Raw genomic sequence first — 22,925 nt, forward strand, 5'->3', positions numbered from 1 at the left:
TGCGCTCTCATGTACTGTCTCACACATGTGCTCTCATGTGCTGTTTCACATGTGCGGTCTCAGAGATGTGCTCTCAAGTGCTGTCTCAACTAATGCGCTCTTATGTGATATTTCACCAGATGCGCTCTCACATGCTGTCTTACCATATGACCTCTTGTGTGCTGTCTCACCAGATGCGCTCTCATGTGCTGTCTCACCAGGTGCACACTCATGTGCTGTCTTATCAGATGTGCTCTCATGCTGTCTCACAGATGTGCTCTCATGTGCCGTCTCACCAGATGCGCTGTCATGTGCTGTCTCACCAGATGTGCTCTCATGTGCTGTTTCACAAATGTGCTCTCATGTGCTGTCTTACAGATGTGCTCTCATGCTCTGTCTCACAGATGTGCTCTTGTAAGCCATCTCACAGATGTGCTCTAATGTGCTGTCTCACAGATGCGCTCTCATGTGCTGACTCACAGATGCGCTTTGATGTGCTGCCTCACCGGATGTGCTTTCATGCTGTCTCACAGATGTGCAGTCATGTGCTGTCTCACAGATGTGCTCATGTGCTGCCTCACCAGATGTGCTCCCCTGTGCTGTCTCACCAGATGCGCTCTCATGTGCTGTCTCACACATGCGCTCTCATGTGCTGTCTCACACATGTGCTCTCATGTGCGGTCTCACAGATGTGCTCTCATGTGCTCTCTCACAGATGTGCTCTCATGTGCTGTCTCACCAGATACGCTCTCATGTGCTGTCACACATGCGCTCTCATGTGCTGTTTCACATGTGCTCTCATGTGCGGTCTCAGAGATGTACTCTCAAGCACTGTCTCAACAGATGCGCTCTTATGTGATATATCACCAAATGCGCTCTCATATACTGTCTTACCATATGACCTCCTGTGTGCTGTCTCACCAGATGCGCTCTCATGTGCTGTCTCACCAGGTGCGCAATCATGTGCTGTCTTATCAGATGTGCTCTCGTGTTGTCTCACAGATGTGCTCTCATGTGCTGTCTCACCAGATGCACTGTCATGTGCTGTCTCACCAGATGTGCTCTCATGTGCTGTCTCACAGATGTGCTCTCATGCGCTGTCTCACAGATGTGCTCCTGTAAGCCATCTCACAGATGTGCTCTAATGTGCTGTCTCACAGATGCGCTCTCATGTGCTGTCTCACAGATGCGCTTTCATGTGCTGTCTCACAGATGTGCACTCATGCGCTGTCTCACAGATATGCACTCATGTGCTGTCTCACAGATGTTCTCCCATGCGCTGTCTCACAGATGTGCTCTCATGCGCTGTCTCACAGATGTGCACTCATGTGCTGTCTCACAGATGTTCTCCCATGCGCTGTCTCACAGATGTGCTCTCGTGTGCCATCCTACAGATGTGCTCTAATGTGCTGTGTCACAGATGCGCTCTCATGTGCTGTCTCACAGATGCGCTCTCATGTGCTGTCTCACCGGATGTGCTCTCATGCGCTATCTCACAGATGTGCAGTCATGTGCTGTCTCACAGATGTGCTCTCATGCACTGTCTCACAGATGCTCTCTCATGCGCTGTCTCACAGATGTGCTCTCATGCGCTGTCTCACAGATGTGTTCTAATACGCTGTCTCACAAATGTGCTCTGATGCGCTGTTTCACAGATGTGCTGTCTTACAGATGTGCTCTTGTGTGCTGTCTCACAGATGTGCTCTCATGCGCTGTCACACAGATGTGCTCTCATACACTGGCTCACAGATGTGCTCTCATGCGCTGTCTCACAGATGTGCTCTCATGCCCTGTCTCACAGATGTGCTGTCTCACAGATGTGCTCACATGCGCTGTCTCACAGATGTACTTTCATGCGCTGTCTCACAGATGTGCTGTCTCACAGATGTGCTCATGCGCTCTCACAGATGTGCTCTCATGCGCAGTCTCACAGATGTGCTGTCTCACGGATGTGCTCTCATTAGCTGTCTCACAGATGTGCTCTCATGCATTGTCTCACAGATGTGCTCTCATGTACTGTCTCAACAGATGCACGCTCATGTACTGTCTCACCAGATGCACTCTCATGTGCTGTCTCACAGATGTGCTCTCATGGGCAGTCTCACAGATGCGCTCTTGTGTGCTGTCTCACAGATGTGCTCTCATGCACTGGCTCACAGATGTGCTGGCTCACAGATGTGCTCTCATGCGCTGTCTCACAGATGTGCTGTCATGCTCTGTCTCACAGATGTGCTCTCATGCACTGTCTCACAGATGTACTCATGTGCTGTCTCACAGATGTGTTCTTGTGTGCTGTCTCACAGATGTGCTGTCATGCACTGTCTCACAGATGTGCTCTCATGTGCTGTCACACAGATGTGCTCTCATGTGCTGTCACACAGATGTGCTCTCATGCACTGGCTCACAGATGTGCTGTCTCACAGATGTGCTCTCATGCGCTGTCTCACAGATGTGCTCTCATGCGCTGTCTCACAGATGTGCTCTCTCACAGATGTGCTCTCATGCGCTGTCTCACAAATGTACTCTCATGCGCTGTCTCACAGATGTGCTGTCTCACAGATGTGCTCTCATACACTCTCACAGATGTGCTCTCATGCGCTGTCTCACAGATGTGCTCTCATGCACTGTCTCACAGATGTGCTCTCATGTGCTGTCTCACTGGATGTGCTCTCATGGGCCGTCTCACAGATGCGCTCTCGTGTGCTGTCTCACAGATGTGCTCTCATGCACTGTAACTCACTGAAGCTCTCTGCGTTGTTCTCTGCAGGAGGAGTCGTCGCCAGGACATCAAGCATGGAGACCCCCTGAGGCAGTGCCGAGGGTTCAACGCCAAGGGTGAGTGCCCTGAGGGTGAGACACCTGCCGAGCGGGTGCAAGATGGGGGGAAAAGCAAGGAGGGTTGTGGTGTGAGGACAGGAAGAATGGATTGGAAAGTCTCAGCAGCTGGAAACGCCCTCAGTGGACCTTGAGACATCGCACACAAACACGCATAGAAAGGGGGGTCATGAAGGACCCGGCATAAGTCCTTTCATTTGTGGCTTGTAGCGGCTCAGAGCGCAAAGATCCCATCTTCATTGGCCTAGAAAAGATCTTACCCAGAAGACATGGGAGAGCGTCCATTGTATCCTTGAAGATGAGGCTAAATGAACACACATTGCGAGGCCCAGATCCACTTTACCCAAGGAAGGAAAACACACATTGAGGCGACAGCTACAGACGCCCTGAGCAGGTACTCACAACATTACCAGTCTCATTTCCAAAGTCTACCAATGTGCAGATCTTGCATTATCATGGCTGTGTTCACATTGCAGTGTCAGATTACATATCGCCCCTGCAGAGGAAGCACTCACTGACGTGTCAGTTTACATATCGTCCCTGCAGAGGAAGCACTCATTGGTGTATCTGTTTACACATTGTCTCTGCACTCGAAGCACTCACTAGCGTGTCAGTTTACACATTGTCTCTGTAGAGGAATCACTCATTGGCGTGTCAGTTTACACATTGTCTCTGCAGAGGAAGCACTCATTGGCGTGTCAGTTTACACATTGTCTCTGCAGAGGAAACACTCATTGGCGTGTCAGATTACACATTGTCTCTGCAGAGGAAACACTCATTGGCGTGTCAGATTACACATTGTCTCTGCAGAGGAAGCACTCATTGACGTGTCAGTTTACATATCGTCCCTGCAGAGGAAGCACTCATTGGTGTATCTGTTTACACATTGTCTCTGCACTCGAAGCACTCACTGACGTATCTGTTTACACATTGTCTCTGCAGAGGAAGCACTCACTGACGTATCGGTTTAAACATTGTCTCTGCAGAGGAAGCACTCACTGGCGTGTCGATGTACAGGGGCAGACTGGGAACCAAAACCGGCCCTGGCAAAGTGCTCGGCTGGCCCCCACAGGGCTTGGGGGTGCTGCCAATTTCTTTGCCAGGGCCGGTTTTCAGCCGATTTTGTTACAGGGCAGATTATGCAGCTATGCTGCTGCAAAAACGTCCCTGTAACAAAAACGGCCCCAGGGGCCCAAAACCAGCAGCCCACCGGGGGGATTGCCCCTGTCGATGTACACTTTGTCTCTGCAGAGGAAGCGATCATAGGCGTGTCTATATACACATAGTCTCTGCACACAAAACACTCATTGCCCTGTCACTTTATACATTGTCTCTGCACTCGAAGCACTCACTGACGTATCTGTTTACACATTGTCTCTGCAGAGGAGGCATTCACTAGCGTGTCAGTTTATACATTGTCTCTGCAGAGGAAGCACTCACTGGCGTGTCAGATTACACATTGTGTCTACAGAGGAAGCGCTCAATGGCGTGTCAGTTTGCACATTGTCTCGGCAGAGGAACCACTCATTGGTGTGTCACTTTATACACTGTCCCTGCAGAGGAAGTTTACACATAGTCTCTGCACACAAAACACTCATTGGCGTGTCGGTTTACACATTGTCTCTGCAGAGGAAGCACTCATTGGCGTGTCAGTTTACACATTGGCTCTGCAGAGAAAGCACTCATTGGCGTGTCAGTTTACACACTGTCCCTGTAGAGGGAGAACTTGCTGGCGTGTCACTTTACACATTGTCTCTGCAGAGGAAGCACTCACTGGCGTGTCACTTTACACATTGGCTCTGCAGAGGAAGCACTCGCTGGTGTGTCAGTTTACACATTTTCTGCAGAGGAATCACTCATTGATGTTTCAGTTTACACATAGTCCTGCAGAGGAAGGACTCTTTGGTGTGTCAGTTTACACATTGTCCCTGCAGAGGAAGCACTCGCTGGTTTGTCAGTTTACACATAGTCATGCAGAGGAATGACTCATTGATGTGTCAATTTACACATTGTCTCTGCAAAGTAAACACCCACTGGCGTGTCTATTAACACATTGTCTCTGCAAAGAAAGCACTCATTGGCATGTCAGTTTACACACTGTCCCTGTAGAGGGAGAACTTGCTGGCGTGTCACTTTACACATTGTCTCTGCAAAGAAAGCACTCATTGACATGTCAGTTTACACATTGTCTCTGCAGAGGAAGCACTCATTGGCGTGTCAGTTTACACATTGGCTCTGCAGAGGAAGCACTCATTGGTGTGTCAGATTACACATTGTCTCTGAAGAGGAATCACTCACTATGCGTGTCGGTTTACACATTGTCTCTGCAGAGGAAGCACTCATTGGCGTGTCAGTTTACACATTGGCTCTGCAGAGAAAGCACTCATTGGCGTGTCAGTTTACACATTGTCCCTGTAGAGGGAGAACTTCCTGGCATGTCACTTTACACATTGTCTCTGCAGAGGAAGCAGTCACTGGTGTGTCAGTTTACACATTCTCTGCAGAGGAATCACTCATTGACGTTTCAGTTTACACAGTCCTGCAGAGGAAGGACTCATTGGCGTGTCAGTTTACACATTGTCCCTGCAGAGGAAGCACTCGCTGGTTTGTCAGTTTACACATTCTCTGCAGAGAAAGCACTCACTGGTGTGTCAGTTTACACATAGTCCTGTAGATGAAGGCCTCATTGGCGTGTCAGTGTACACATTGTTCCTGCAGAGGAAGGACTCATTGGTGTGTCAATTTACACATTGTCTCTGCAAAGGAAGCACCCACTGGTGGGTCGATGTACACATTGTCTCTGCACAGGAAGCACTCACTGTCGTGTCAGTTTACACATTGTCTCTGCAGAGGAAGCACTCAATGGCGTGTCAGTTTACACATTGTCTCTGAAGAGGAGGCACTCACTAGCGTGTCAGTTTACACATAGTCCTGCAGAGGAAGGACTCATTGGTGTGTCAATTTACACATTGTCTCTGCAAAGGAAGCACCCACTGGCGGGTCGATTTACACATTGTCTCTGCAGAGGAAGCACTCATCTGCGTGTCGATGTAAACACTGTCTCCGCAGAGGAAGCACTCACTGGTGTGTCAGTTTACACATTGTCTCTGTAGAGGAATCACTCATTGGCGTATCAGTTTACACATACTCCTGTAGAGGAATCACTCATTGGCGTGTCAGTTTACACATTGTCCCTGTAGAGGAAGTACTCATTGGTGTGTCAGTTTACACATTGTCTCTGTAGAGGAATCACTCATTGGCGTGTCAGTTTACACATTGTCTCTGCACAGGAAGCACTCATTGGCGTGTCAGATTACACATTGTCTCTGCAGAGGAATCACTCATTGGCGTGTCGGTTTACACATTGTCTCTGTAGAGGAAGCACTCATTGTCGTGTCAGATTACACATTGTCTCTGTAGAAGAAGCACTCATTGGCGTGTCAGTTTACACATTGTCTCTGTAGAGGAATCACTCATTGGCGTGTCAGTTTACACATTGTCTCTATAGAGGAATCACTCATTGGCGTGTCAGTTTACACATTGTCTCTGCACAGGAAGCATTGATTGGCGTGTCAGATTACACATTATCTCTGCAGAGGAAACACTCATTGGCGTGTCAGATTACACATTGTCTCTGCAGAGGAAGCACTCATTGGCGTGTCAGTTTACACATTGTCTCTGCACAGGAAGCATTGATTGGCGTGTCAGATTACACATTATCTCTGCAGAGGAAGCACTCACTGGCGTGTCAGATTACACATTGTCTCTGCAGAGGAAGCACTCACTAGCGTGTTAGTTTATACATTATCTCTGCAGAGGAAGCACTCACTGGCGTGTCAGATTACACATTGTGTCTACAGAGGAAGCGCTCATTGGCGTGTCAGTTTGCACATTGTCTCGGCAGATGAACCACTCATTGGTGTGTCACTTTATACACTGTCCCTGCAGAGGAAGCACTTGCTGGGGTGTCAGTTTACACATAGTCTCTGCACACAAAACACTCATTGGCGTGTCAGTTTACACATTGGCTCTGCAGAGAAAGCACTCATTGGCGTGTCAGTTTACACACTGTCCCTGTAGAGGGAGAACTTGCTGGCGTGTCACTTTACACATTGTCTCTGCAGAGGAAGCACTCACTGGCGTGTCAGTTTACACATTGGCTCTGCAGAGGAAGCACTCGCTGGTGTGTCAGTTTACACATTTTCTGCAGAGGAATCACTCATTGATGTGTCAGTTTACACATAGTCCTGCAGAGGCAGGACTCTTTGGCGTGTCAGTTTACACATTGTCCCTGCAAAGGAAGCACTTGCTGGTTTGTCAGTTTACACATAGTCCTGCAGAGGAATGACTCATTGGTGTGTCAATTTACATATTGTCCCTGCAAAGTAAACACCCACTGGCGTGTCTATTAACACATTGTCTCTGCAAAGCAAGCACTCATTGGCATGTCAGTTTACACACTGTCCCTGTAGAGGGAGAACTTGCTGACGTGTCACTTTACACATTGTCTCTGCAGAGGAAGCACTCACTGGCGTGTCAGTATACACATTGGCTCTGCAGAGGAAGCACTCATTGGCGTGTCAGTTTACACATAGTCGTGCAGAGGAAGGACTCATTGGTGTTTCAGTGTACACATTGTTCCTACAGAGGAAGCACTCACTGGCGTGTCAGTTTACACATACTCCTGTAGAGTAAGCACTCATTGACGTGTCAGTTTACACATACTCCTGTAGAGTAAGCACTCATTGGCGTGTCAGTTTACACATTGTCTCTGTAGAGGAATCACTCATTGGCGTGTCGGTTTACACGTTGTCTCTGCAGAGGAAGCACTCACTGGTTTGTCAGTTTACACATAGTCCTGTAGATGAAGGACTCATTGGCGTGTCAGTGTACACATTGTTCCTGCAGAGGAAGCACTCATTGGCATGTCAGTTTACACATAGTCCTGCAGAGGAATGACTCATTGGTGTGTCAATTTACACATTGTCTCTGCAAAGGAAGCACCCACTGGCGTGTCTATTAACACATTGTCTCTGCAAAGAAAGCACTCATTGGCATGTCAGTTTACACACTGTCCCTGTAGAGGGAGAACTTGCTGGCGTGTCACTTTACACATTGTCTCTGCAAAGAAAGCACTCATTGACATGTCAGTTTACAGATTGGCTCTGCAGAGGAAGCACTCATTGGTGTGTCAGATTACACATTGTCTCTGCAGAGGAATCACTCATTGGCGTGTCGGTTTACACATTGTCTCTGCAGAGGAAGCACTCATTGGCGTGTCGGTTTACACATTGTCTCTGCAGAGGAAGCACTCATTGGCGTGTCAGTTTACACATTGGCTCTGCAGAGAAAGCACTCATTGGCGTGTCAGTTTACACATTGTCCCTGTAGAGGGAGAACTTGCTGGCATGTCACTTTACACATTGTCTCTGCAGAGGAAGCAGTCACTGGCGTGTCAGTTTACACATTGGCTCTGCAGAGAAAGCACTCGCTGGTGTGTCAGTTTACACATTCTCTGCAGAGGAATCACTCATTGACGTTTCAGTTTACACAGTCCTGCAGAGGAAGGACTCATTGGTGTGTCAGTTTACACATTGTCCCTGCAGAGGAAGCACTCGCTGGTTTGTCAGTTTACACAGTCCTGTAGATGAAGGCCTCATTGGCGTGTCAGTGTACACATTGTTCCTGCAGAGGAAGCACTCATTGGCGTGTCACTTTACACATAATCCTGCAGAGGAAGCACTCATTGGCGTGTCACTTTACACATAATCCTGCAGAGGAAGGACTCATTGGTGTGTCAATTTACACATTGTCTCTGCAAATGAAGCACCCCCTGGCGGGTCGATTTACACATTGTCTCTGCAGAGGAAGCACTCATCTGCGTGTCGATGTACACATTGTCTCTGCACAGGAAGCACTCACTGTCGTGTCAGTTTACACATTGTCTCTGCAGAGGAAGCACTCACTGGCGCGTCAGTTTACACATTGTCTCTAAAGAGTAGGCACTCACTAGCGTGTCAGTTTACACATAGTCCTGCAGAGGAAGGACTCATTGGTGTGTCAATTTACACATTGTCTCTGCAAAGGAAGCACCCACTGGCGGGTCGATTTACACATTGTCTCTGCAGAGGAAGCACTCATCTGCGTGTCGATGTAAACACTGTCTCTGCAGAGGAAGCACTCACTGATGTGTCAGTTCACACATTGTCTCTGCAGAGGAAGCACTCACTGGCGTGTCAGTTTACACATTGTCTCTGCAGAGGAAACACTCATTGGCATGTCAGATTACACATTGACATGCCAGTGAGTGATTCCTCTGCAGAGACAGTTTACACATTGTCCCTGCAGAGGAAGCACTCATTGGCGTGTCAGTTTACACATAGTCGTGCAGAGGAAGGACTCATTGGCGTTTCAGTGTACACATTGTTCCTCCAGAGGAAGCACTCACTGACGTGTCAGTTTACAGATTGTCTCTGCAGAGGAAGCACTCATTGGCGTGTCAGTTTATACATTGTCTCTGCAGAGGAAGCACTCACTGGTGTGTCAGTTTACACATTGTCTCTGCAGAGGAAGCACTCATTGGCGTATCAGTTTACACATACTCCTGTAGAGGAATCACTCATTGGCGTGTCAGTTTACACATTGTCCCTGTAGAGGAAGTACTCATTGGTGTGTCAGTTTACACATTGTCTCTGTAGAGGAATCACTCATTGGCGTGTCAGTTTGCACATTGTCTCTGTAGAGGAATCACTCATTGGTGTGTCAGTTTACACATTGTCTCTGCACAGGAAGCACTGATTGGCGAGTCAGATTACACATTGTCTCTGCAGAGGAAACACTCATTGGCGTGTCAGATTACACATTGTCTCTGCAGAGGAAGCACTCATTGGCGTGTCGGTTTACACGTTGTCTCTGCAGAGGAAGCACTCATTGGCGTGTCGGTTTACATGTTGTCTCTGCAGAGGAAGCACTCACTGGTTTGTCAGTTTACACATAGTCCTGTAGATGAAGGACTCATTGGCGTGTCAGTCTACACATTGTTCCTGCAGAGGAAGCACTCATTGGCATGTCAGTTTACACATAGTCCTGCAGAGGAATGACTCATTGGTGTGTCAATTTACACATTGTCTCTGCAAAGGAAGCACCCACTGGCGTGTCTATTAACACATTGTCTCTGCAAAGAAAGCACTCATTGGCATGTCAGTTTACACACTGTCCCTGTAGAGGGAGAACTTGCTGGCGTGTCACTTTACACATTGTCTCTGCAAATAAAGCACTCATTGACATGTCAGTTTACAGATTGGCTCTGCAGAGGAAGCACTCATTGGTGTGTCAGATTTCACATTGTCTCTGCAGAGGAATCACTCATTGGCGTGTCGGTTTACACATTGTCTCTGCAGAGGAAGCACTCATTGGCGTGTCAGTTTACACATTGTCTCTGCAGAGGAAGCACTCATTGGCGTGTCAGTTTACACATTGGCTCTGCAGAGGAAGCACTCGCTGGTGTGTCAGTTTACACATTCTCTGCAGAGGAATCACTCATTGACGTTTGTTTACACAGTCCTGCAGAGCAAGGACTCATTGGCGTGTCAGTTTACACATTGTTCCTGCAGAGGAAGCACTCATTGGCGTGTCACTTTACACATAATCCTGCAGAGGAAGGACTCATTGGTGTGTCAATTTACACATTGTCTCTGCAAATGAAGCACTCACTGGCGGGTCAATTTACACATTGTCTCTGCAGAGGAAGCACTCATCTGCGTGTCGATGTACACATTGTCTCTGCACAGGAAGCACTCACTGTCGTGTCAGTTTACACATTGTCTCTGCAGAGGAAGCACTCACTGGCGTGTCAGTTTACACATTGTCTCTGAAGAGTAGGCACTCACTAGCGTGTCAGTTTACACATAGTCCTGCAGAGGAAGGACTCATTGGTGTGTCAATTTACACATTGTCTCTGCAGAGGAAGCACTCACTGTTGTGTCAGTTCACACATTGTCTCTGCAGAGGAAACACTCATTGGCATGTCAGATTACACATTGACATGCCAGTGAGTGATTCCTCTGCAGAGACAGTTTACACATTGTCCCTGTAGAGGAAGCACTCACTGTCGTGTCAGTTTACACATTGTCTCTGCAGAGGACGCACTCGCTGGCTTGTCAGTTTACACATTCCCTGCAGAGGAAGCACTCATTGGCGTGTCAGTTTACACATAGTCGTGCAGAGGAAGCACTCATTGGCGTTTCAGTGTACACATTGTTCCTGCAGAGGAAGCACTCACTGACGTGTCAGTTTACAGATTGTCTCTGCAGAGGAAGCACTCATTGGCGTGTCAGTTTATACATTGTCTCTGCAGAGGAAGCACTCACTGGTGTGTCAGTTTACACATTGTCTCTGCAGAGGAAGCACTCATTGGTGTGTCAGTTTACACATTGTCTCTGTAGAGGAATCACTCATTGGCGTGTCGGTTTACACATTGTCTCTGTAGAGGAAGCACTCATTGTCGTGTCAGTTTACACATTGTCTCTGTAGAGGAATCACTCATTGGCGTGTCAGTTTGCACATTGTCTCTGTAGAGGAATCACTCATTGGCGTGTCAGTTTACACATTGTCTCTGCACAGGAAGCACTGATTGGCGAGTCAGATTACACATTGTCTCTGCAGAGGAAGCACTCATTGGCGTGTCAGATTACACATTGTCTCTGTAGAGGAAGCACTCATTGGCGTGTCAGTTTACATATTGTTCCAGTAGAGGAAGCACTCATTGGCGTGTCGGTTTACACATTGTCTCTGTAGAGGAAACACTCATTGGTGTGTCAGTTTACACATTATCTCTGTAGAGGAAGCACTCATTGGCGTGTTGGTTTACACATTGCCTCTGCAGAGAAAGCACTCACTGACATGTCAGTTTACACACTGTCCCTGTAGAGGAAGCACTCATTGGCGTGTCAGCGAACACATTGTCTCTGCAGAGAAAGCACTCACTGGCGTGTCAGTTTACACATTGTCTCTGTAGAGGAAGCACTCATTGGCGTGTCAGTTTACACATTGTCTCTGTAGAGGAATCACTCATTGGCGTGTCAGATTACACAGTGTCTCTGTAGAGGAATCATTCATTGACGTGTCGGTTTACACATTGTCCCTGTAGAGGAAGCACTCATTGGCGTGTCAGTTTACACATTGTCTCTGTAGAGGAATCACTCATTGGCGTGTCAGATTACACAGTGTCTCTGTAGAGGAACCATTCATTGACGTGTCGGTTTACACATTGTCCCTGTAGAGAAAGCGCTCATTGGCGTGTCAGTTTACACATTGTGTAAACTGACAAGCCAATGAGTGCTTCCCCTGCAGAGACATTGTCTCTGCAGGGGAAGCACTTATTGGCGTGTCTGTTTACTCATTGTGTCTGTAGAGGAAGCACTCACTGGCATGTCAGTTTACACACTGTCCCTGTAGAGGAAGCACTCGCTGGAGTGTCAGTTTACACATTGTCAGCAGAGGAAGCACTAGCTGGCGTGTCAGTTTACACATAGTCCTGCAGATGAAGGACTCATTGGCGAGTCAGTTTGCACATTGTCTCTGCCGAGGAAACACTCGCTGGAGTGTCAGTTTACACATTGTCTATGCAGAGGAAGCACTCATTGACGTGTCAGTTTACACATTGTCAGAAGAGGAAGCACTCGCTGGAGTATCAGTTTACACATTGTCAGCAGAGGATGTACTCGCTGATGTGTCAGTTTACACATAGTCCTGCAGATGAAGGACTCATTGGTGTGTCAGTTTACACATTGTCAGCAGAGGAAGCACTCGCTGGCGTGTCAGTTTACACATTGTCTCTGCAGAGGAAGCACTCGCTGGCGTGTCAGTTTACACATAGTCCTGCAGAGCAAGGACTCATTGGCGTGTCAGTTTACACATTGTCAGCAGAGGAATAACTCGCTGGCGTGTCAGTTTACACATAGTCCTGCAGATGAAGGACACATTGGCGTGTCAGTTTACACATTGTCAGCAGAGGAATCACTCGCTGGCGTGTCAATTTACACATTGTCTGCAGAGGAATCACTCACTAGCGTGTCAGTTTACACATAGTCCTGCAGATGAAGGACTCATTGGCGTGTCAGTTTACACATTGTCAGCAGAGGAATCACTTGCTGGCGTGTCAGTTTACACATTGTCTGCAGAGTAATCACTCACTGGCGTCTCAGTTTGCACATAGTCCTGCAGATGAAGGACTCATTGGCGTGTCAGTTTACACATTGTCAGCAGAGGAAGCACTCACTAGCGTGTCAGTGTACACATTGTCTCTGCAGAGGAGGCGCTCACTGGCGTGTCAGTTTACACATTGCCCACCTATGCCCCTCCCATCACTGTGGGCTTCCCTTGTGCCCACCTATGCCCATCTGGTTCTTCATGGTGCCCTCTTATGCCCCATTCATGCACCGATGTTCTTCCTGGTGCCCACCTATCCCCCTCCTGTCCAGCAAGGGCCTCCGTGGTGCCCACCTACACCTCTCCCATCCACCGAGAGCCTCCGTGGTGCCCAATAACGCCCCTCCCGTCCGAGGCCCTACCTGGTGCCCACCTACGCCCCCGTCCACCGAGGGGCTCCTTGGGGCCCACCGAAGATCTCCTTCGTGTTCTGGCCTTAGAGTCCGGTGCTGCAGAGCCAGAGTTTTCCAAAGCTGCCTTTTGCAAACTCGCTCTGCTCCGAGCTCTTGCACCGTCCTGTCTCCTTCCCCTGCCGGGGACGGAGCTTGGAAGGAACCCAGTGACAGGAGAAACATAAATCAACTCCACCGTTCGGTTTGACCCCAAATATCGTGGAAATGATGCGCTGCCCCGTCCTGCTTTCTGATCCCCTGCTGGGGCTGCGCTGACCCCCCCCCCCCCCCCCCCCCGTCCTCAGTAGACTCTTCCCCGCCCTGTCCCTCTCTCTCCTTCCATCTCTCCCACCCTCCTCTTCCTCTCTCTCACATGTGCTTCTCCTCTCCCTCCCTGACCTGTCCTGGCCTCTCTTTCATGCCCTCCCAGTAAGGTGTCTCTTGTCCTTCTCTCCTCTGCAGTGGAGCGGCACCTGCAGGAGAGCACACAGTTTGGAGTTGAAGGAACCAGTGTCTTCCTGGAGTGTCAGCCGCGCTCCCCCCAGGCCACCGTCAAGTGGCTGCTGCAGAGAGACGGCTCTTCCCAAAGGAAAGTGGTAGGTGGCATTTTTATTTACCTTTCTTTAGTGCGGGCCACACTGAGTCCCGGGCAACCTGCTCCTCCTCACTCCCTCGCAGTGCATGCTGTCACTGGTCCTCGTAGGCAGTGCTGGTGCAGTGCCTCATCCCTCCCTCACAGTGCATGCGGTCACTGGTCCTTGTGGGCTGTGCTGGTGCAGTGCCTCATCGTCTCATCACAGTGCATGCTGCCACTGGTCCTTGTGGGCAGTGCTGGTGCAGTGCCTCATCGTCTCATCACAGTGCATGCTGTCACTGGTCCTTGTGGGCAGTGCTGGTGCAGTGCCTCATCGTCTCATCACAGTGCATGCTGTCACTGGTCCTTGTGGGCAGTGCTGGTGCAGTGCCTCATCGTCTCATCACAGTGCATGCTGTCACTGGTCCTTGTGGGCAGTGCTGGTGCAGTGCCTCATCCCTCCCTCGCAGTGCATGCTGTCACTGGTCCTTGTGGGCAGTGCTGGTGCAGTGCCTCATCCCTCCCTCACAGTGCATGCTGTCACTGGTCCTTGTGGGCAGTGCTGGTGCAGTGCCTCATCCCTCCCTCGCAGTGCATGCTGTCACTGGTCCTTGTGGGCAGTGCTCGTGCAGTGCCTCATCCCTCCCTCACAGTGCATGCTGTCACTGGTCCTAGTGGGCAGTGCTGGTGCAGTGCCTCATCCCGACCTCACAGTGCATGCTGTCACTGGTCCTTGTGAGCAGTGCTGGTGCAGTGCCTCATCGTCTCATTACAGTGCATGCTGTCACTGGTCCTTCTGGGTAGTGCTGGTGCAGTGCCTCATCGTCTCATCACAGTGCATGCTGCCACTGGTCCTTGTGGGCAGTGCTGGTGCAGTGCCTCATCCCTCCCTCGCAGTGCATGCTGTCACTGGTCCTTGTGAGCAGTGCTGGTGCAGTGCCTCATCGTCTCATCACAGTGCATGCTGTCACTGGTCCTTGTGAGCAGTGCTGGTGCAGTGCCTCATCGTCTCATTACAGTGCATGCTGTCACTGGTCCTTGTGAGCACTGCTGGTGCAGTGCCTCATAGTCTCATCACAGTGCATGCTGTCACTGGTCCTCGTAGGCAGTGCTGGTGCAGTGCCTCATCCCGACCTCACAGTGCATACTGTCACTGGTCCTTGTGAGCAGTGCTGGTGCAGTGCCTCATCATCTCATCACAGTGCATGCTGTCACTGGTCCTAGTGGGCAGTGCTGGTGCAGTGCCTCATCCCGACCTCACAGTGCATGCTGTCACTGGTCCTTGTGAGCAGTGCTGGTGCAGTGCCTCATCGTCTCATTACAGTGCATGCTGTCACTGGTCCTTCTGGGTAGTGCTGGTGCAGTGCCTCATCGTCTCATCACAGTGCATGCTGCCACTGGTCCTTGTGAGCATTACTGGTGCAGTGCCTCATCCCTCCCTCACGGTGCATACTGTCACTGGTCCTTGTGAGCATTGCTGGTGCAGTGCCTCATCCCTCCCTCACGGTGCATGCTGTCACTGGTCCTCGTAGGCAGTGCTGGTGCAGTGCCTCATCCCTCCCTCACGGTGCATACTGTCACTGGTCCTTGTGAGCATTGCTGGTGCAGTGCCTCATCCCTCCCTCACGGTGCATACTGTCACTGGTCCTTGTGAGCATTGCTGGTGCAGTGCCTCATCCCTCCCTCACGGTGCATGCTGTCACTGGTCCTCGTAGGCAGTGCTGGTGCAGTGCCTCATCCCTCCCTCACGGTGCATACTGTCACTGATCCTCGTAGGCAGTGCCTCATCCCGACCTCACAGTGCATGCTGTCACTGGTCCTTGTGAGCAGTGCTGGTGCAGTGCCTCATCGTCTCATCACAGTGCATGCTGTCACTGGTCCTTGTGAGCAGTGCTGCTGCAGTGCCTCATCGTCTCATTACAGTGCATGCTGTCACTGGTCCTTGTGAGCAGTGCTGGTGCAGTGCCTCATCGTCTCATCACAGTGCATGCTGTCACTGGTCCTCGTAGGCAGTGCTGGTGCAGTGCCTCATCCCGACCTCACAGTGCATACTGTCACTGGTCCTTGTGAGCAGTGCTGGTGCAGTGCCTCATCGTCTCATCACAGTGCATGCTGTCACTGGTCCTAGTGGGCAGTGCTGGTGCAGTGCCTCATCCCGACCTCACAGTGCATGCTGTCACTGGTCCTTGTGAGCAGTGCTGGTGCAGTGCCTCATCGTCTCATTACAGTGCATGCTGTCACTGGTCCTTCTGGGTAGTGCTGGTGCAGTGCCTCATCGTCTCATCACAGTGCATGCTGCCACTGGTCCTTGTGAGCATTGCTGGTGCAGTGCCTCATCCCTCCCTCACGGTGCATACTGTCACTGGACCTTGTGAGCATTGCTGGTGCAGTGCCTCATCCCTCCCTCACGGTGCATACTGTCACTGGTCCTTGTGAGCATTGCTGGTGCAGTGCCTCATCCCTCCCTCACGGTGCATGCTGTCACTGGTCCTCGTAGGCAGTGCTGGTGCAGTGCCTCATCCCTCCCTCACGGTGCATACTGTCACTGATCCTCGTAGGCAGTGCCTCATCCCGACCTCACAGTGCATGCTGTCACTGGTCCTTGTGAGCAGTGCTGGTGCAGTGCCTCATCGTCTCATCACAGTGCATGCTGTCACTGGTCCTTGTGAGCAGTGCTGCTGCAGTGCCTCATCGTCTCATTACAGTGCATGCTGTCACTGGTCCTTCTGGGTAGTGCTGGTGCAGTGCCTCATCGTCTCATTACAGTGCATGTTGTCACTGGTCCTTGTGGGCAGTGCTGGTGCAGTGCCTCATCCCGAACTCACAGTGCATGTTGTCACTGGTCCTTGTGGGCAGTACTGGTGCAGTGCCTCATCCCTCCCTCACAGTGCATGCTGTCACTGGTCCTTGTGAGCAGTGCTGGTGCAGTGCCTCATCGTCTCATTACAGTGCATGCTGTCACTGGTCCTTCTGGGTAGTGCTGGTGCAGTGCCTCATCGTCTCATTACAGGGCGTGCTGTCACTGGTCCTTCTGGGTAGTTCTGGTGCAGTGCCTCATCCCTCCCTCACAGTGCATGCTGTCACTGGTCCTTGTGAGCAGTGCTGGTGCAGTGCCTCATCGTCTCATTACAGTGCATGCTGTCTCTGGTCCTTGTGGGCAGTGCTGGTGCAGTGCCTCATCCCTCCCTCGCAGTGCATGTTGTCACTGGTCCTTGTGAGCAGTGCTGGTGCAGTGCCTCATCGTCTCATCACAGTGCATGCTGTCACTAGTCCTTCTGGGCAGTGCTGGTGCAGTGCCTCATCGTCTCATTACAGTGCATGCTGTCACTGGTCCTTGTGAGCAGTGCTGGTGCAGTGCCTCATCCCTCCCTCGCAGTGCATGTTGTCACTGGTCCTTGTGGGCAGTGCTGGTGCAGTGCCTCATCCCTCCCTCACAGTGCATGCTGTCACTGGTCCTTGTGAGCAGTGCTGGTGCAGTGCCTCATCGTCTCATTACAGTGCATGCTGTCACTGGTCCTTTTGGGCAGTGCTGGTTCAGTGCCTCATCCCTCCCTCGCAGTGCATGCTGTCACTGGTCCTTGTGAGCAGTGCTGGTGCAGTGCCTCATCCCTCCCTCGCAGTGCATGCTGTCACTGGTCCTTGTGAGCAGTGCTGGTGCAGTGCCTCATCCCTCCCTCACAGTGCATGCTGTCACTGGTCCTTGTGAGCAGTGCTGGTGCAGTGCCTCATCCCTCCCTCACAGTGCATGCTGTCACTGGTCCTTGTGAGCAGTGCTGGTGCAGTGCCTCATCGTCTCATTACAGTGCATGCTGTCACTGGTCCTTGTGGGCAGTGCTGGTGCAGTGCCTCATCCCTCCCTCGCAGTGCATGCTGTCACTGGTCCTTGTGAGCAGTGCTGGTGCAGTGCCTCATCCCTCCCTCGCAGTGCATGCTTTCACTTGTCCTTGTGAGCAGTGCTGGTGCAGTGCCTCATCGTTTCATTACAGTGCGTGCTGTCACTGGTCCTTCTGGGTAGTTCTGGTGCAGTGCCTCATCCCTCCCTCGCAGTGCATGCTGTCACTGGTCCTTGTGAGCAGTGCTGGTGCAGTGCCTCATCGTCTCATTACAGTGCATGCTGTCACTGGTCCTTGTGGGCAGTGCTGGTGCAGTGCCTCATCCCTCCCTCGCAGTGCATGCTGTCACTGGTCCTTGTGAGCAGTGCGGGTGCAGTGACTCATCCCTCCCTCGCAGTGCATGCTGTCACTGGTCCTTGTGAGCAGTGCTGGTGCAGTGCCTCATCCCTCCCTCACAGTGCATGCTGTCACTGGTCCTTGTGAGCAGTGCTGGTGCAGTGCCTCATCCCTCCCTCACAGTGCATGCTGTCACTGGTCCTTGTGAGCAGTGCTGGTGCAGTGCCTCATCGTCTCATTACAGTGCATGCTGTCACTGGTCCTTGTGGGCAGTGCTGGTGCAGTGCCTCATCCCTCCCTCGCAGTGCATGCTGTCACTGGTCCTTGTGAGCAGTGCTGGTGCAGTGCCTCATCCCTCCCTCGCAGTGCATGCTTTCACTGGTCCTTGTGAGCAGTGCTGGTGCAGTGCCTCATCGTCTCATTACAGTGCGTGCTGTCACTGGTCCTTCTGGGTAGTTCTGGTGCAGTGCCTCATCCCTCCCTCGCAGTGCATGCTGTCACTGGTCCTTGTGAGCAGTGCTGGTGCAGTGCCTCATCGTCTCATTACAGTGCATGCTGTCACTGGTCCTTGTGGGCAGTGCTGGTGCAGTGCCTCATCCCTCCCTCGCAGTGCATGCTGTCACTGGTCCTTGTGAGCAGTGCGGGTGCAGTGACTCATCCCTCCCTCACAGTGCATGCTGTCACTGGTCCTTGTGAGCAGTGCTGGTGCAGTGCACATCGCTCCATCACAGTGAATGGCTTCCTGTCCAGGCACTCTCCGTCCTGCCAGACCTTGCAGCAGTCTCCGTCTGTGCAGCTGGAGTAAGGCCCTCTCTGTCTAGCATGAGCCCCGGGCACTCTACGTCCGGACACCCTCCACCCCCTAAATAAAAACATCCAGTTTATCATATTTCTCACGAATTTGAGGTAGAGGTATACTTCGAAACAGTTCACCTGTCAGTAAATATACTGGTGTTTTACAAGTGCCAGCTCCTGGGGCTACAAGGGGCTGGTCCGAGCTCTTCCTGCGCCGGTGTTGTACATAGGACGCACCCACCCCTTTGCCCCCGGCGCTCTCTGCGTCTTATGGCCCCTGGCGCTGATTCAGAGGCGGCAGGAGGAGAAGGGCACACCTGGCTGCTGCTGCCCCTCCCTGTTGGGGGGCAGTGGGGGCCATGCACCCACACCGGTGGTCTCTGCATCTCCAAAGCGCCCCCGCCCTTTAACCACAAAGCGGTACTGAAAGCAGGTGCATTAACCCACTGGTCTCCCTGTCCCGGTGACAGCCTGCCTGCTTACACTCTGGGGTGGGGCAGTGGAGGGCTCTGTCCAGTGACAGCCTGCCTGCTTGTACTCTGGGGTGGGGCAGTGGAGGGCTCTGTCCAGTGACAGCCTGCCTCCTTGTACTCTGGGGTGGGGCAGTGGAGGGCTCTGTCCAGTGACAGCCTGCCTGCTTGTACTCTGGGGTGGGGCAGTGGAGGGCTCTGTCCAGTGACAGCCTGCCTCCTTGTACCCCTGTACGCAGGGGTTCTGCTGATGAAAACCTTTCCGGATCCAGTCTGACGCCTGGGAATATTCTAAGGTAAGGAATCTATCACTAACTAATGTCTCTTACAGATATATCGTTACACAAGTAACTTGTGCTTTTTGGATATTCTTTATCTCGCTCAACTCTCCCAGTGCATAAGTAGTCCCACCCACCAAGCGGGACACATTGTGGATCTCATATGCACCAACTTTTCCATCGAGGTAGAAGACCCTTGTCCGGTCCCCTGCTCTGACCATTTTCTAACCTATTTCTCATGGACAATCATCAATGCTAACCCCCCTGGCTAGATGCCACAGTAAACCAGCATTCAGCAAAATTGATCCGCACACATTCAATCAGGCATTGTACGCCGCTAGGCCTGCCCTCCTGGGTGATCTTGAGGGCGGTCTTGCTGGTTTTACAGACTGGGTGACTAGTGCTGTGGACACGTTAGCTCCGTCTAGCCCTCCCAGGCTTTCCAGGGAGTCTCCTTCTAAACCTTGGTTCACCCCGGAACTTAAAATGCTCAAACATGATTGCAAAGTTCTGGAGCGAAGGTGGCTTTTATTCAGTTCGCATTGACTCTGCTAACAATAATGCTTCATGTTCCCTACCGCTCAATTAATTACGTCTCCTTAGACTGATTACGTCTCCTCGACTGATTCCTGGAGGTAAGATCTGTACCATACAAGCATCTTTTATCCCTTATCCCTTGTGACAGTGCCTTAGGGGTCGTGTCAGTGACATCCTCTGCCCACCCTACTCGCTTCCTTCAGGCTTTCAGTCCCCTGGTCCTGCCTGAATCTCTGAAACTCTTAAAGGGCCTGAAATCGGGCTCTCCCGCGGACCCCTGCTCGGCCAGACTGTTGGCAGCAGCAGCTGAGACTATTAATGCAGAGGCGAACGCTATTATTAATCTGTCCCTGCAGAAAGCTTGCGTCCCGGCAGTCTGGAAGCAGGCCAAGATTCTTCCCCTCTTAAAAAAGCCCTCTTTAGACCCCCTTAACCTAGGGAACTTCCGCCCTATTTCCCTCTTGCCCAGCTTAGCTAACGTCTGTGAAAAAGCTGTGACTAAACAACTCACTGAGCTTGTGAATAGCGCAGACCTCCTGCACCTGGCACAATCAGGGTTTAGGGCCGCTCACGGCACCGAATCAGCCTTGGTAGAGGTCTCGGAAGCCCTCCGGGAGAGTCTGGACGCTGGTGGTAGGGCGGCATTGATTTTGCTCGACTTATCGGCGGCGTTCGACATGGTCCCGCACTCTCGGCTTCTCACGCGACTCACTGAGATAGGGGTCTCTCGCTCAGTATGGGGCTGGATCAAGTCTTTCCTGGACGGACGAGTCCAGCAGGTCTGACTTCCGCTGGCCTCTTCTACTCCACAGACAGTGACCACCGGGGTCCCCCAGGGGTCCTCCCTTAGCCCCCTTCTTTTTAACATTTATGTTACACCATTGGTTTACTTGGCGGAAGAACTGGGGGCAAACATCGCCTACGCTGACGATACACAGCTTCTTTTTACATGGGAGAAGAATACAGACTCAATCTCTTCTGCGAAGCTATGCTTGTCCTCCATTTTTAAATGGCTGGCCTCCTCGCAGCTTAAATGCAATGAGGAGAAGTCCGAGATTCTCCTCTTTGGGACTTTTCCCCCTAAGTCTAGGGACACCCTCTGGCCAGCAGAGTCCCCCCTGCCTACCTCTATCGGGAAGCCCGTAAAGAACTTGGGGGTCTGGTTTGAGGAGAACCTTGCCTTTCACACTCAAGTTAAGAAGCTTGCCGGCACGTGTTTCGGCCTTCTTAAAACCCTTAGGAAATTTCTCCCCTGTCTGCCTAGGGCTGCTAAGGAGACAGTTATCCGCGCCCTCATTCTATCCCGGCTGGACTACGCTAATGCGCTTTATGTGGGCATTTCTGGCTACCTGCAGGTGGTCCAGAATGCGGCAGCCAGACTTCTACTTGACTTGCCTTTCAGAAGTAGTGTGAGCCACCACCTGCGAGCATTGCACTGGCTGCCTGTGATGGCAAGGGTAAGGGTCAAATCGTTAGTCATTGCCCATCGTGCGCTCTACGGCCAAGGACCTACTTACCTGCAAAAACGTTTCTCCTTCTATGCTCATTTGAGACAATTACGCTCCTCGTCTCAACTTCTGGCCCTGGTTCCCCGCTTTAAATGCCAGAGGTTAGGTGGCAGCTCGCTCGCCCGGAAAGCGGCCGTGGTTTGCAACGCCCGACCCTTTGCTCTTCGGAACATTGAGGATCCACTGGCTTTTAGAAATTCCTGAAAACTCCTCTCTTTGCCGATGTTTCATTCTCCGCCCCTCGCTGGCTCTACGCCGGGACAGTCCTGAATATCTGTGTGCGCTATAAAATAAAATAACATAACAATCTGATAATAATGATGTGATCTTGGTCATATACATATATGTGTCAATTGTGCACATCGACATCGACCTTTCCAATGTTAACACGTTCTACGGGCAGATTAAGGTACCTAAATTCTAGGACTTCATGAGTTAAATGGCAAGATTGAGCTGTTTGGTTTGGGATGAAATAGAGAGTGCCTTGATTTTGGAAGAGAACATCTGGTCTGTTGAACAGCATCTCTTGAAGCACTAGACAGAGGTCGAAGTGTGGTGAACCAGGACTGTCTGGCCCACTTTGGGGCTACGTCAGTGAGGGTGAGGGATGTTTACTGGAGCTTCTGAACCTTGAATGGAAGAAGTGGGAAAGGTGGAAAAGCATTGGCAAATATCCCTCACCAGTTCATCCATAGGGGGAAGGGATGTGGTGCCGCGGCCAGGGTGACTGACTCCGGAATCTGGGGATCACGGTTCGATCGCCGGCGGCAGATTAGCCCAGCACCATGCGACTCTGGGCAATCGCTTGCTTAATCTTCCCGATGGCCCCCAGCGCCTAGAGACCCTTACGGTTGATTGTTCGCACTTTACAAATGTGGATTATTATCATAGTGAATAAGCGCATGGAAACCTAGAGGCGAAGATTGGGCATTTTGCATTTTTGGCTATGGTGAACAGGTCTATGCGGGGAACCCCCAACGGTGGAAGTTTGGGAGTAGGACTTGGGGGTGAAGTTCCCATTCATGGATTTGTTGAGGAATCCTGCTGATCAGGTTTACAAAGTTGTTGTCCACCCCATGTGTGTGTTGTATGGGGAGAAGGACCTGGCGATGGCTCACCCACGATAGCCGAAGGGAGAGTGTGCCGTCGTGGTCCTGCACGTAAAACATGGCAGATGTG

General features: G+C 51.3%; 1 protein-coding gene across 1 annotated transcript in view; it reads left to right on the forward strand.

Annotated features, from left to right (window-relative positions):
• Window positions 1-22,925, forward strand: part of LOC146797188 (semaphorin-3F-like) — a 670,875-nt gene that overhangs the window by 631,924 nt on the left and 16,026 nt on the right. Inside the window, exons 16-17 of the mRNA XM_085629898.1 lie at window positions 2,747-2,814; window positions 13,878-14,011. Coding sequence (XP_085486024.1) covers window positions 2,747-2,814; window positions 13,878-14,011 — 202 coding nt within the window. The remainder of the gene's footprint in view (window positions 1-2,746; window positions 2,815-13,877; window positions 14,012-22,925) is intronic.

This window comes from Triturus cristatus, chromosome 10 (genome assembly GCF_964204655.1).
Source record: "Triturus cristatus chromosome 10, aTriCri1.1, whole genome shotgun sequence".
Lineage (NCBI taxonomy): Eukaryota > Metazoa > Chordata > Amphibia > Caudata > Salamandridae > Triturus > Triturus cristatus.